Genomic DNA, 15,944 nt, shown 5'->3' on the forward strand with positions numbered 1-15,944 from the left:
GATATCGGGTCATTAAGGGATATATTTCGGAGTTTTGAACATCCTCTGAAAAATCATCCAATGTACAAAACTGAGAAAAAATATTCATTGACGTTAATATGGATTTAATGAATAAAACAATCAATATACGGAATACGGATTTACGAAATGTCATAATCATTTCAAAACCATGATTTGTACGGTTTTTATTATGTTTGGCACGATCGTCTTTGAAACGACGATTATTCCCTAGGTTTCGAAAAAAATAAATTGCAAAAACCGCTCGGTAGCCAAATTTCAGTAATATTATAATTACTGCGGTCCCGTTGATTCGATTTCGCTATAGTTTAATCGCGCGCATGCCGCACGTCAATTGTATTATTGTCGTACGCGTACCGGTCGACGGCCGTCGCTACTCGTCGTCCGTCGGCTTATTCTCGATAACGAAAAGAAAACACAAAATATAATTCATCGTCTACCGACCGCCGCATTAGTGAGGGAAACGGCAGTTAGCGCGCGTCCCGTGTCGGCGTGACACTTGTTATTCTCGTCCTCTTGTCGTCGGTCTTATCGCGGTGGTCCGTTCCATATAGTCTATGTTTTTGCATTCGCGATTTATGTAATTATTGCAACAATAATAATCTGCAATCGCCTCATAGCAGCACTCTGATCGATCCGAGCAACAGTCTTAAAGTTTTCGTCCGTGGCGACCGTTCACGTTGTCGGCTAGATTTTTTTTGATTTTTTGTTTTTGTTTTTTAACCGATCGACGAGTTCGAATCCGTTTGACGGTGTTGGTGATTTACGGGTTTTAAAATCGAATCTACCTGTAGTGAGAAACGTTTTTAAAATAAAACACAGTTCGTCGGCCCGGTTTTTTATACTCAGGTATTTATAAAATACAATCACAAATTCTATATAATAATTTAATTCGCGTATTATGTGTTTTGTGCGTGTCCCTTATAGGTAAATTAAAATTCAAAATATAACGTTTAAATCCACTTATCGTCATATTTAGTACCGTGAGATTTTTGAAAAGTTGATTTATAATATTATTTTAAAAAATGGTACCTATCGTAGTGGGTAGAAACTATTGCCTATAATATAAAATGCTGGTTACATATTATTATGTAGGTGTTTGCTCGTTTCTGATGAATCTGTGATATGGCCGATATGGGTGATATTCGTTGGGTCGTTGCGACTATAATATAATAATTACTATTGTCATAACTCATAATCAATAGTAAATACCTACCTAATAATTATTAAAATATAATGAACATAAAAATAAACGGTTTTTTCTTTCAAAAACCCTATGGATAATAATATTCATAAATTTTATATTGTCAATTTTTTCGCGTGAAACAAAAATATATATCTACCTATTAATGTGACATAATATTATAAGCCATAGTCATAGGTAGATACGTAGTTTGCGACGGGGTCTTGATTTTGTTTATGGATACTGTATTCTATCGTATGCACAGAACACGCCTTATTATATATGCATGATAGTGTATGGTTGTCTATTTATAACTATGTGAGCAAGTAATATTTTATTGCCAATCGCTTCGCCTGGAGATTTTTCGAAAACCGCGATCTCTCTCAAAATCTTAATTCGATAACGGTTTTTGTATCCCCGTCAGACTCAATCGAAAAGCTTCCAAGTTCCAAGATATCAATGTACCTACGATATACGCAAACAAAGTTAAGGAAATATTATTTCAACACTCGTCACTCCTTAACTTTACATTTATAGGTATATGAATCGTCTATTTATGAAAGATTACAACTTTCCTAAAGGAATCAAATTCGTATGATCGTTTATTATTGTTCATTATACCAATTCAGATAGGTTAAATTTAGTTTATATAATTATCTATGATTAATGTTCAAATATCTCGGTACAATTTTTAATTTCCCTAAAACTAACTCCTTACATAAATCATCATGTTTGCATTCGTGCAGTATGCTTATAAAACTATATGCACAATTTAATATTATAGTAGCATCCTTAACGTGGCGACTTAGAAATGGCGCCAAAACGTGAATTTAAAATTTACCTATTGCGCGTATGTTTTCCTCCATTAATATAGTTTGTGTTTTGTTATATTTTTAGAGGACGTCAACAAACGGTTATCTTCAATCTCTAGGGTGCTAAGACTCCTGAAGCAATCATGATTAAAGTGGACGAATCGGATCCAATAGGAGGTAAAAGTGTTCTTTTCGATCGTTTTACTTCTAATTTACTGTAACATTAATTTAAGTATTTCGTATAATACACAAAAAACAAAAACATACATGTCGTAGTACAATATATGGAGGACATCTTTGGAACCATGTTTCTCAATAATAAGTCTTAAATTCCCTCATTATTTAGGAAATATATCTAAATCTCGATTTATATTTTTTTAAGTCCTATTGTAAAATTGATTTAGAAACTTAGAGTAAAAAAAAGTTTTATTTGTGGAGTCCTTAAATTTCATTGTCCTATACAAATTATATGCTCTTGGTCTGTAAATCCTGCAATAGGTATCTCAGTATCTAGTATGACTGTTGTATATGTGTAAGTTTGGATTAAGTCCTTTATGGATAAGCACTAAATATATTATACTATAGTTGACCCCGTGCACTTCGTTGTTCGTCAAAAATTCCAATTCTATAATATGTTTCAAAACTTAGACATTTACATAAACTATTTTCAATCTCAAAAAACTTGTGCAAGCACCACTTTAAAATGCGAATTTTGTAAAATACTCTCTTATTGCACACTAAACTTATCGTACGAATGTACTGTATAAATTGCAAGCTTCGATCTATATTATTGTTCAGACTCTACGTTTATTAGCCAGTGAATTAGTCAGGTTAACGCCATTAAGCTTGGCGTTACCCGTGAGACTCTTATGATTATGCGAGCAGTATATTATCAGGTAGGCAATTCACCTGTGGAGGATTTGCAAACCCCACGAGATATGTACGTAAGTTTATAATTTCTAACCCTTAAGTTTCAAAGTTATATCAATTTTTTTTTGTTACTACGGTGGATAAGATACTATGATGTGTCATCTTGTAGTTTTTATATTGTTGGTATAACAACCTTGCTTATTTTTTTTAGTTTTTTTTTTAACTTATTTTTACTATAATTTAAATCCTTTAAAATTAAAATCGGGTGACGTGGTGACACTTATGAAGGTATTTGAAACAAATCTGTGGAAAAAAAAAATAAAAAAAGTTAAATAGCGTCGTCACAAAAAAGGCAGGTACATAAAAAAGCCCTATTTTTTAGATATATATAAGGATATTGTATTATATAAATTTTATAACAATCAAAATAATAAACTATTGCTGTCTTATTCTTTATCAAAAATTTGAACTAGGTAACATTGGCTTAGAATTAAGTAATTAGCTATTATAACTAGCCACGGCTATTGCCGTTACTGTTATTAACTTTTGTTAAAAATAAAATAAATGTCACTTCAAAGTATGAATTGTACTAAAATTTAAAGTAGTTACTAACTCAATTTAATGAATTTAAATTATAAGAAATAGTTTTACTTTGTTTATCAATATTTTCGTCAGTTAAAATATTGGATTTAAATTTACATAATCAAAATGTTAATTTGGAAAATATAAATTATAGGTCCTGACCCCGTGCACTTCGTTGTCCGTCAAAAATGTTAACTATACAATATTATTTAAACTTTGGAATTAAATTTATTATTTACTATTCGGTGTAAATGTGTAATGGTATTCAAAACTTAAAAAAATTTATCGACCTTCTTGAATTTCAAAAAGCTTATGTAAGCAGCACTTTAAAATGTAAATTTAGTAAAATGCTTTGTAATTACACACTAACTTGGTGGTACGAAGGTACCATGAAAATTGCAAGCATCGAGCTATCATTGTTCAGGCTCTAGCGCTCTATGTGACTACGTCCATCAGTCTGTGAGTTAGGATACATTCGATTATAATATTTAATATTTATATTAGGTATATTATAGCCATTTTATTGCTTTGCGTTGCCCGTGAGACTCGCTTATTATGTGAGCAGTAGATTATCAGGTAAGCAATCCACCACAGGTGGTTTACGGACCCTACGAGGTACGTAAGTTTATAATTTCTAATTCTTAAGTTTCAAAGTTATATCAAGTTTGTTATTTTACTTGATCCAATCTACGGTGGATTAGATACAATAATGTGCTATCTGGTGGTTTTTGATATTGCTGATATAACAATCTAAATTCACCGGGGAAAAATTATCAATTATTACAAAATACAGCGTTGTAACTTGTATCGTTGAATCTCGGTATTTGTCGGTACAACTTCCCAAAGTTTCATCGCGATGGGATGTAACATGGTCAACATTAGGTTATGTGTTATTTTTCCGCGCTGCGCCGTATTATGATAATGAAAAATAAACATTTATAAATAAATAATAACTCAATTAACTTACATCATTGAAATTAAGCTTAAAACCTGCTCCACAATATACTCTTTCGTTAAAAAAAAAAAAATGAAGATAGTCGGATGAATGGTTTCCGAGAACATGCGTGATGCGTGACAAAGATTTTCATTTCACACTTATATAATATATAGATATTATAAAAATTAAAATTAAATGATAGTGTGAGGAATGTATTAATTTTGTTGTATAGAGAATATATTTTGAATGTTGTAAGATTTATTAATGAATCATGAGATGGCGCCAATGCAATGATAATTTAGGACATTTTAAAATGAGATGAGATAAGAAATTGAACAAATCCAAGATCGCAAATTAGTTGTGGCATACGCGTGGGGGGGGAGGTATTCAATGGGACTTTAAATGAATGAGAGGGAAGTTAGGACGTGTGGCCTAGTCGGTGACGAGAGTATTTTTTTTATTTATAGCTTTTAGCAGTGGCATATTTAGGGGGGGGGGCAATAGCACTGGGCATAAACACTTTTTTGGGGGGCAGTAAATTTAACTGGAAGGTCTTATTTTTAAACTGATTTAAACAATAGTAAAAAAAAAAATTTAACCCAGGGCTGAAAAATCCTAAATACACCTCTGGCTTTTAGGATAAACTATTAAGCTCGACAATTACAAATTAACAATACCTACATACATTTACAACATTATTTACAATTTAAAGGGTTAGGAGATTACTTATATATTTCTTAGTGAGATTTAGGTTATGAAACATGGGCTGGAATGTGATTGTTGGGGAATAAATAAATTTATACCTATAAATAACTAAATGAGGATAGATTATTTTAATCATTTAAATGTCATGTTTTTTATAAAACGTGAGTTTAGGGATGAAGTCAGAACATAAGATTTTAATTCTATGCATAATTTTAGGAGGGGTCTTGACCCTTGAGGGCGATAAGCACGTAGATTTGAGTATCTATACTTATCTAAGCGTTTTAAATAACAACAAAATGATAGAAATTATCCATGATTTTCGTACTAAAAGTATTTGACATAATAATATACATGACGAAACCAACACAGACCCCTCTCCTTAAATCCACTTTTGTGTATGAAACTTTTGAAATCTGTTTATATTATTATTAGTGAGTGAGCAGTTATAACAGTACCGGGCATTTGATAGACAAAAACGAAGTGTGTAGAGACGGTAAAGTACATTTAATAGTTATTACCTAAAAAAATTTTAAATTTTTAAACATTACTCGGGACGCGCGCGCGCGCGTATAGAAGAATGAATATAATGGTATATAACTGCAAGCTATAATACGCGGTACGGATTTCGCGAGACTCGTACGTGGGCGGTGACGAGGTGGAAAAAAACCATCACAATACATGAAGAACACGGCTGCCGTTGTCCGAGCTCTTCGGTCCGGTGAGCGTAAAGTATTTGCGAGATCAGCAGCGGCGACACTATAATAGTCTATAACATAATAATAATACGCCGGCCGTGCTAAAATTAGACAGTCCGACGCGTATCTCCGACCGCTGACCGGACGCTGTCTTTCTTTTCTGCTACCGCGTTAGCGTAGTAATATTATTATTATTATTACTATTACACGCGTGTATTTGTATATATATAATATTAATAATATTAAAATATATTATTATAAACGTACATCGTACCACGGCATAAAAGTAATTTTTTTTTTTTTGGCAACAATGACCACATATTTTTTTTTTTTGTTTTCCGTCCGAGTGTACGAAAAATTCACCTATTTATAAAAGCCCCGCAAGCCGAGTCCACCAACTACGCACACGCCACTGACTCTATTACTCCTCTAAACCGCCTTAACGGTGTGTAATGAATGACGCCGCGATCACCGTATAATGTACCAAGTGTGCGTTGCGAGTGCATACCTATAGCTTTTGAACGTTTGCCAACCGAATTTCCGTACCATTCTCTGGCATAGTTTTTTTTACTATTTCGTCTTACTCCTTCGTTGAGGAAACAACCAAAAAATCTCGTAAACATGTTTCATAAACTTAATAGATACTGATGGGAGATAAATAATTGGCCTTTTAGCACATTATGATAGTATGAACTTTAATTAGAGATATGAGTAGGTACCCATAAAAATTAGATGCCTAAAAGAAAGTATTTCAATACTATTTAAAAAAAAAAAAGAAAAAAAATCATTCACAGTACTTCCACAAGGAATTAATATAAATAACAATAGATATGAGAAAATTAAAAACATAATACACAATTGTTAATATGTAATACACACAATTTTATTGTAAGTTTTACAACAAATCTTATAAAATACATCAGATTAAATACATTTTTGTGTTAGGTACGTTGTAATTATTGAAAAGAACATTTTATAAACAAATCGTAATAATAATAAATACACTATATTTAAACTTTCAAAAAATCTTGGGCTTCGTCTTGCATCCTGTACTGCATGTTCTTGACTTCTGAACACCATGTATCCAGTCTACCAATCATACCTGATATTGGTGTTTTATTCATCACTCTAGGTTGAACCCATTCCAAGTATACACCTTCACTGACTTGATCGATTTTACCCTTTACTAGGCCTAATGATAATGCTTTCATTACCAACATTTCAATCTGTTCTAATGATAATTGTGTCTCAAGTGCAATCTCTTGGAACGATAAACACCTGTTTTTAGCTTGGCGTTTGAATGTCATTTCCATTAAACAAAGTAGTGATATTTTTTGTCTGAGTTTATGTTCTTGAACTGCTATATCAGGTATAGAAGCCCACTGTGGTTTCATTTTGGCGAATTTTGTGATGTCTCCAGTGTTGAACGCATTTAATAGTTCAACTAACCAATAATTTGTTGTGTTTGTTAATGAATCTAAAATGGGATGCATGAGCAGTTCACCCAAATTATAGATATCATCACTAAGTAATGCAGCAAGTCCCAATAAAAATGCGTTTCTTATTTGATCTGGTTGGCTAATAGTAGACAAATCGATTGCACCCAAATACTTCAAACAAGTACGGTAGTATTCAGTGTGCTTTCCTTGAATACGATATAGATGACTGGCCAATAAATAATATCGGCTGTGCACAGGAGATATTTCATCCAAATCACTCAACAATTTATCAACATCAGTAATAACAATCAAACAGTCTTGTTGATTTTTCAATTTATCCAAAAGTATTTCACCTTTTAAAACTTTAGCAAAAATTAAAGCTTCGACTTTGTCTTTAACTTTGGGTTCCAGAGTTTCTAAAAATGTAACTGCTTCCTTTGGATCCTTAATAAATGGAATCACATATGAAACAATTTCAACCAAAGCAAAAGAATTCATTTTGCCTTCTATTGGTTGGATAAATGTATTATAGAAACTCAATAGGTCAACTTTTTTTTGAACGTTAGTATCCTTAACATAAGCCAAGAGTTTTAAAGTCAATTGATGCCATAATTTTTTAGTTTGTAATTCTTCCAATTCAGACATTTCAACTTCAGGTTGTGCCATGTTTGTACTAAAACAAAAAATTATACCTAGATTAAATAATTTTTATTTCTAAGTACAATACGTCAATAAGAATTAAATTATTGTGATTATTTTTTTAGAACTAGAACCTAGTTTTCCATACAAAGATATTACAATCCGCAGAGGAGTAGATATGAAAGAACACTATGAACTACAATCTGAAATTGGACGGTAAGAATTTCTATACATTATGCACAAAACTTTAACTATTAACTTTTTTCATTTAAGAGCCAGACCATTAAATAATACTAATTTTAATATTTGCTCTAAAAAATAATGCATAATATGTCACATATAATTCATTACTATAGTTATGATAATAACTTATTCAAAAAATAATAAAAACTTGAAACATTAATGTACATTATATGCATACAGTACTTCTGCCAAATCTCTAACTTAATCTAAAACTATAATTAATATTTCAAATAAATACCTGTAATATTAATTATAAATTATGCATACAAATAGTGCTAAAAAGATAAATTATTAAACCGTAGGTTGTGCACAAAGTAAATTATTATTTACTGGCACTAGCAGAGTTTGACCAAATATTCCAACTATGTGATAATGACCATCACGACCATGTTAGCTGGCTTTAAGCTATTTATAAAATATACAAAGCTTTTAATGCCAACTGTCTAAAAACAACTTAAACTCTATGGTAATACTGTTGTGAAAATCCTTTCAAAAAATAATTTCTTCTGATTTCATACCTTATTATTTCATTCAAAATTATAAAAACAATTTTATTTAAAACGAACATTTAGCACTAATATTTTTGGATTTAATTACTTTAAGAATTATAAAAAATTTTAGTAGATCAAACAAATTATCTAAAAAAAATTTAAAATTTTTAAAAACAAGTTTATTTTAAACATTAGGTATTCATTTTTAATACAAACACATTGCTAAGTATTGTAAACATTTAAAAAGTATGATAATAACAAAAATATTTTGGCATTAGCCGTTTATAAATAAACATCCATATTGTAAACAAATTAATAAATTATATTTTTATTGTGAGCATACAAATAATTTAAATATAATATAAAGGCCTTATTGGATATAATATGTTAAAAATATTCTTGTTAATACTTCTGATTTAAGTTTATAACAATTAAAAAGTTCATCGCCAAATAAATTATATTCTTTTAATAGTACCTATATAGCTTATAATACATTTTTTGGGTAAGAAAATATTTTAATGAATTTGTTTACAAAAGATTTATATTATAAAAATATCAATGTTATGTTATTAATAAAGTTAAATTAAAAAATTCTGAATGAAAATTAATCGTAAATTAATAGTACCTATTGGCTATTTCATGATAGAAGAAATATTTACCTTCTCGGCTACATCTGTAGTTAATTTTTTATATAAACATTAATGGTAGTAAATAGGCATTGAATGATGATGAACATAGTTAAAGATTATAATTTAAAAAAAAATATAGCTATTGTGTTTAAATTGTTTTATTTTATTTTATAAAATAAATTTTTTTAATAAAAAATCAATCCAAAGTAATTAAGTACATTGTTATTTATAAAAATGTCTTTAACAGTATGAGTTATTTACTTAGTAAAATAAATAAATTAATATATTATATCCCTACTAAGTATATACCTACATTTTCTTAAAATATAATGATTTATAATTTAAAATTATTAAATTAATAATTGAATGATTTTCATTTCTCTTAAAACACTGTTATAAGTATTATAAGTACTAATTATTTATACTATGCTCATATATAGTTTGACATATTTTGAAATAAATAACTTAATAAAAATTGCATATATTGAAAATCATTGTCAACAATATACTACTCGAATATGTGTTAATATACATAGATAGATGCTATCAAAATGAATTTTCCTACAATATGCATAAAAATGATAATTATTTTTCAAAATAGTTCAATTTTCAATTTTGTTGATAGAAAAATGTTCGAATTTTCAACTTTTAGTTTTAAAACAATAGAAAAACAACTAAAAGTATACATTTCTGTCGAGTCATTGTGTCCTAATAATGAACGAATAATTTGTGCTCACGAATTACTTAGATACAGCTTTAAAAATATATTTTCAAACGAACTTAATGTTATTAAATAATAGTGAAATAAAAATGCACAATACTTACATTGTAATTCCAATAAATTGACACGAAAGTGTTCGAAGATGAAAATTGATCTCGGTTTGTTGAGCAGTAATGCTTTAAATTAATACGAAATAATATCACGAATCACCATTCACGAAACAAAACATTGATAACAAAATATACAATTCACGATTCCGGCATTATTTTCGTCATTAGAGGAGGAGACTATTGCAGTGGTACCAACTGTTGTCGAACATTATTTCAAATATTGTACTGTCAAACGTTCTTGTTCGTAAAATAAATTTAAACACGGGCACACGCCACACGGCTATGTAGTATGTAGTGCGATTTATAGGGCTCTAGCTTATTATTAGTCATTCAGCATCCAACAATAAAATTATAATGCGCCTATATACCTAACTAATGTAAATATTTAGCTAGTCGTACTATAATCTATTCAATAGACCCTATTATTGGTACAAGCCTTTTAGATAATACCACATTCATATATGCGATTATAAAACAAATAATAATGAGAAGACTTAACGATGTTAATTGTTAACAAATAACAATAATCATGATAATATAATATAGGTAGTAACTAAAAACTAGTAAGAATGTAGTACCTACTAAATACCTATATAATACATTTATAATAACTATTTTATATTATAACATATGCATTTGTTTTTTTTTTTTTTAAAGGGGGAAATTTGGTACAGTGTTCAAATGTCGAGAAAAAGCTACGAGTCTTATGTTAGCTGCTAAATTCGTTGGCATTGTTCACAAACAAGATCGTCGAAACGTGGAAAGAGAAGTAGAAATAATGTGTGAACTTCAACATCCCAGATTGATACAACTCTACGACGCTTTTGAATCAAATAATGCAATGTGCTTCATTTTAGAACTGTAATTGGAGTATTTGATTATTATTGAATTTAATTTTTAAAATCTTAAATAATATTTATTATCGTATTTTAAAATTCTTGGCATTTTTTATTTTATTTACATAGTATCCAATCCTGCGGAAATATAAACTTCTATTTTTCAAGTGAGACCCTCCTTTTCTACTGTAAAATATTTAATTGATAATTTTTCTTAAAATATTTTGATACCAAAATTCAAATAAGTGAATTTTTAGTTTTTCAATTTTGTTTACTAAGAATATATACCTAGAATTTGTCAGGCGCGGTTTTAGGACGTAAAAATTTACTTAGTGGATTATTCTATAATAATCCACTAAGTAAATTTAAACTTACGACTCTATTTTTAAAATTGTGTACCTATATGTATACACAAATAATTATTATTTCTTTCAGAGTCGAGGGAGGTGAATTATTTGAACGAGTAATTGGTGATGATTTTGTATTGACCGAAAAAGCTGTAACGATATTTATGCGACAGATCTGCGAGGGGGTGCAGTTTATTCATTCGAAAAATATACTCCATCTTGATCTCAAGGTATTTATACATTGCATCATATTTACATAAATTGTTTATTTTATAAATGTATATGTATATTGTATATATAACCCTATGCCTAAATCTAAACATTATTGTGTTAATCGGATTTTAGCCAGAAAACATACTGTGTTTAACTAAAACTGGAAATCGTATTAAAATCATTGATTTCGGTTTGGCCAGAAAATTCAATCCAGAAAATAAACTTCAAGTATTATTTGGTACACCAGAATTTGTAGCCCCTGAGGTAGTAAACTTCGATGCTATCGGATTTGGAACAGATATGTGGTCTGTTGGAGTAATATGTTATGTTTTGTAAGTCATACATTTACAATTTTTATTTTAACAAAGTTTAATTCGGTATCTTTATGAAATTAAATCCTGAATCGGTATGTTTAATATAGGTTATCAGGTCTGTCGCCTTTTATGGGAGAAACCGACGTGGAAACTATGGCTAACGTTACAATTGCTCAATATGATTTTGATGATGAAGCATTCGATTCCATCTCTAATGACGCAAAAGATTTTATCAAAAAGCTTCTTGTCAAAGATCACAAGTAAAGTTTTTATTGAATCGTGGTATTATGTAATGAATAATATTGTACTAATTGATACTCACTGATAATTGTTTTACGATTTTTCACATAATATCATATTTAACAATTTTTTAATCATATTTTATTTCTAATTCAAAGAATACATCACTCTATACTGCAGCTGTACCTACTAAGTACTAATTACTAACTATAGAACAGAATTTATCAAGGCCAGTTCAGTGTATGTAAACTGATATTATTAAAGGGGTGGGAAAATTAAATATTGCTTACTTACATGTGTTTAAAAAGGCACTATCGCTGGCTTGACTATCTATATTATCTACATTCTACATATTGCACTTGATATTTATTTTAATACTTACATACCATGTAGTCTAACACTATTATACATTAGGTATACAAGATTAATAAGGACAATTCGTGAGTCATAAACTTTTAATTATAACATAATTATGATTTAATTTATAAACAAACGTATTTTATATCACTTTTATTAGATCACAAATTTGATTTAATAGTCTTCAAAAGTTTGGATAGAAATATTTTTAATTCATTTTTATGTAGGTACCTATACCGTATCATTTTTTTTATTGCGTAATGCGATATTATAGGTACTCTGCAAACAAAAATATATTTTTATTTTGCATTGCAGTTTAATTTATTGAACGATTTAAATGTCTATCCTCAATCATAATTGATATGTATTTAAAAATTATTTACTTTGTTATTAACTATTAACTATATGTTGTAGAAGTTAATTAGTTTTTAATTATCTAGCTAATGCATTTACATTTATTTTAAGTTTTGTTATTTTTATCTTTAATTTCTAACCAATATATTTATTTCAAAAAAAAAAAAAATAGATACCTGGCAGGTATTACCTGCGTCCTGCCTAATTATAGTAATAATACGTTTGATTGATGCGTTCTGTTTATAGTTGTATACATAGTTAAATAGTTTTCAAGTACAATTATTATTAATTTTAATTGAATACAAAGAAAAATGTTTCTAGGATTTTTAGGTTTTTTTAGATTTAATTAAAAGTTTATAATTTTTTCAAGATATTGTTTGATTTTAAACTTATTTTAAAAATTAGTGTATTTATTTAACTTTTTAATAAAAGCAGTGTATTTTCCTATAAGTACAACTTCATGGTACCTACCTACCTATGTAGAAATGAAAATCTTAATGAGATTTCTGTTTTTATATTGGTGTATTAATGTTTTCAGTAAACCGTTGTTATAAACCTATTACTTTATAATGTATTTAGTTGTTATTTACATTTTACTGTAAAGTATATATTCTAATTTATAGACTTGACTACAATTGTACAGATACCTATACATAATATTTATACTTTATATGTATAATTATGTACCTACCTACTAAAAGTATCAATAATCTGAATACAATTTTATGTCGGTATTATATAATATGTGTTTGTGTGTGCATTTTTATTTTAATACATATTTTCCAGTGATAGGTATAATAATCTATATATCCTGTCCTTCAAAATAAATATGTTTGATTTTCGCTACGAATTTTTATTGTGTGTGTATGTTGGTTGGTTGTAGGAGCCGTCTGACTGCCACCGAGTGTTTATCGCACCGATGGATGCAAAAGAAGAAACCGAAAAAAATGGTACGAAAAAGTTCGAGTAAAAAACTGGTGAAACAAACCGAAGAGAATGCAATACAGACACCGGCGGTGGCGATGGTAGAAACTACAACATGCACCGGACTAGACTCGTTACTGTTGCCTTTGGACACGAGTAAAGAAAACTTAAAAGAATTGTGCAGCAGGTCACGTAGCCAATCTCCGTTAGAGATTACTGTCGCGTCACCGGATTTTGTCTTACAAAAGGACAGTAAATCGTCAAAGACGAGTGAAAACGATGGTGACACGTCAACAACCAACGGAATCGCCGCGGGAAAATCTATTGTGCCGGCGCCTATACCGCAGGACACGGAAGCCACCTCCAGCGTACCACAGCACACAGCCGTTACAACTTCCGGCGTATCACAAAATACAGCTGCTACAACTTCCGAAGTACCACAAAACACGGCTAACACGACTTCTAGAATGTCTTCATCAACGACCATTGACATAACACCGGCGATGGATATCGTGCAAGGCGGTGTAGAAAGACAGCGAACGTCAACGACTACCTGGTCTCAGACGACTTTCCGGACGATAACGGACTGCAGTAATAATTACCGACGAGCGTCGGACGTGTCGTATACGTTTTCGAACTTCCGGACGTCTTCGGCGGCGGCGACGTCGTCCAATTTTCTGGGACAGGGGCTACGAGACTTGCAGACAATGATGTTGGGAGACCAGCCCGAAGCATCACTTCAAAATGACAGCGCGGGGGGCTCCGGGAGCAGTTTGCATAAGCTGTTGCTGAATAGGCAGCACCTGACTGCAGCAGTCGCGGACCGGAAGCCCAAATTTAAGTTCTCGTCGATGAACCGCGACGTGCCGGCTGGATCCCCGCCACCTGTCAGCAACTTGTTGTATTATATGACCGCGGCGGCAGCGGCAGCGTCGTCGTCGTCATCGGCATCTTCGTCGTGCCGGTCCGCTCCACACAGCAAGCGCGCATCCCCCGAACACGAGTTGACCTCAGCCAGAGAAATGTTACTCAAATTGTTCTACGGTGGTAGCGACACTGTGGCCGAACCCAATTTATCCACTTGATACGTACCACCACTCCCTCAAGTATATACCATATAATATATACATTTAAACGTAAATTATATAAATATGTGTGTATAATATATTGTATACATATTCTATATAATATGTGTGTGGGCGTGTAATTTATTTTGTACCTTTACCGCATAAATTAATAATATATGAATGTTTATAGATAAATTTTCGAAATGTATTATACTATATAATATTACCGAGGGCGTAAGTACGAGTTCTTGCTCTGCATCCTTAACACCACCCTCTATAAGCCCTTATAAAATAATTCTGAAAACCAACGATTCTACGCGTTATCAACCATCATGGGAATATTTTATTTTATGAATTTTTTACATAAATATATGCAAAATGTACATACTCGCGTTCAATTATATTTTTATAATATACCTGTTCAACGTTTTATGTTAAGTATATACGTACTTTCTCGTTTGAACTTTAAAGCACTGGCTACTTTCGACTGGTGGATTTTGTCATAAATAGGTACAGTGGTACACACACGCTCACACCACGTTATTAACTCAAAATTTATAGTTACCAATTCTTTTTTAATGCCGTGTTTTTAATGTATAATAATATAATATACGGTGCTCTCCGTGATACAGACTGCTGCAGTACTTACTTGTAATTTAATTACCTGTGCAAAAAGTTGTTTTTATTGCCGAGACACAATATGTACACTTAACTATAGGTATATTATAATGTGTTTTATTTTTTGATTCGCCAATTTTTAAAAGAAACTCGTTTTTTATTATTTATATTATTTATCTATACATTATTGTAAAAACACCAGTTTTGTTGTTTATTTTTACTATAGTTGCGTTTTGATTTATATATCATTATTATTATACTAAAGTAGTGATCATGTTTTAATTTTTAATCATGCCTAGATTTTGTTATACAAATGACTTCGAAAGTTCGTAGTATAAAAAAAAAAATGTGTTGATTACTAATTACCTCATAATATTATACACAATAATGATTATGAAAATAAACGTTGGCTCAATATAGAATTAATTACCTAAATTGTTAATAGTTTTAATCGTTTGATGTATACCTACAATTTTCTATAACTATACTTAAGTACCTATTAAAAATGTATATTTAACAAACTTACCTATATATTGTTTTAATATCTGTCAAAACGTGTATTTTCAAGAAATTGTAATATATATTATATATCTTTTATTA

General features: G+C 30.3%; 2 protein-coding genes across 2 annotated transcripts; one reads left to right on the top strand and one right to left on the bottom strand.

Annotated features, from left to right (window-relative positions):
• Nucleotides 1-332: 332 nt before the first annotated feature.
• On the top strand, nt 333-15,944 carry LOC114121990 (uncharacterized). Its single transcript, XM_027984520.2, has 8 exons — nt 333-867; nt 2,099-2,190; nt 8,006-8,096; nt 10,732-10,935; nt 11,346-11,487; nt 11,603-11,802; nt 11,892-12,044; nt 13,619-15,944. Exons 2-8 carry the CDS (start codon nt 2,157-2,159, stop codon nt 14,742-14,744), a joined length of 1,950 nt encoding a protein of 649 aa, XP_027840321.2. The 5' UTR covers nt 333-867; nt 2,099-2,156; the 3' UTR covers nt 14,745-15,944.
• On the bottom strand, nt 6,661-10,195 carry LOC114121991 (26S proteasome non-ATPase regulatory subunit 13). Its single transcript, XM_027984521.2, has 2 exons — nt 10,069-10,195; nt 6,661-7,914 (listed from the first exon to the last, which is right to left on the bottom strand). Exon 2 carries the CDS (start codon nt 7,905-7,907, stop codon nt 6,813-6,815), a length of 1,095 nt encoding a protein of 364 aa, XP_027840322.1. The 5' UTR covers nt 7,908-7,914; nt 10,069-10,195; the 3' UTR covers nt 6,661-6,812.

This window comes from Aphis gossypii, chromosome 1 (assembly GCF_020184175.1).
Source record: "Aphis gossypii isolate Hap1 chromosome 1, ASM2018417v2, whole genome shotgun sequence".
Lineage (NCBI taxonomy): Eukaryota > Metazoa > Arthropoda > Insecta > Hemiptera > Aphididae > Aphis > Aphis gossypii.

Excerpts from the sequence above, each read along its gene's own strand:
- LOC114121990 (XM_027984520.2), top strand. The coding sequence starts at position 2,157 with ATGATTAAAGTGGACGAATCGGATCCAATAGGAG. Across the intron at positions 2,191-8,005 it reads CGAATCGGATCCAATAGGAG|AACTAGAACCTAGTTTTCCA; the intron begins GTAAAAGTGTTC and ends TTATTTTTTTAG. Across the intron at positions 11,803-11,891 it reads GGAGTAATATGTTATGTTTT|GTTATCAGGTCTGTCGCCTT; the intron begins GTAAGTCATACA and ends TGTTTAATATAG.
- LOC114121991 (XM_027984521.2), bottom strand. The coding sequence starts at position 7,907 with ATGGCACAACCTGAAGTTGAAATGTCTGAATTGGAAGAATTACAAACT.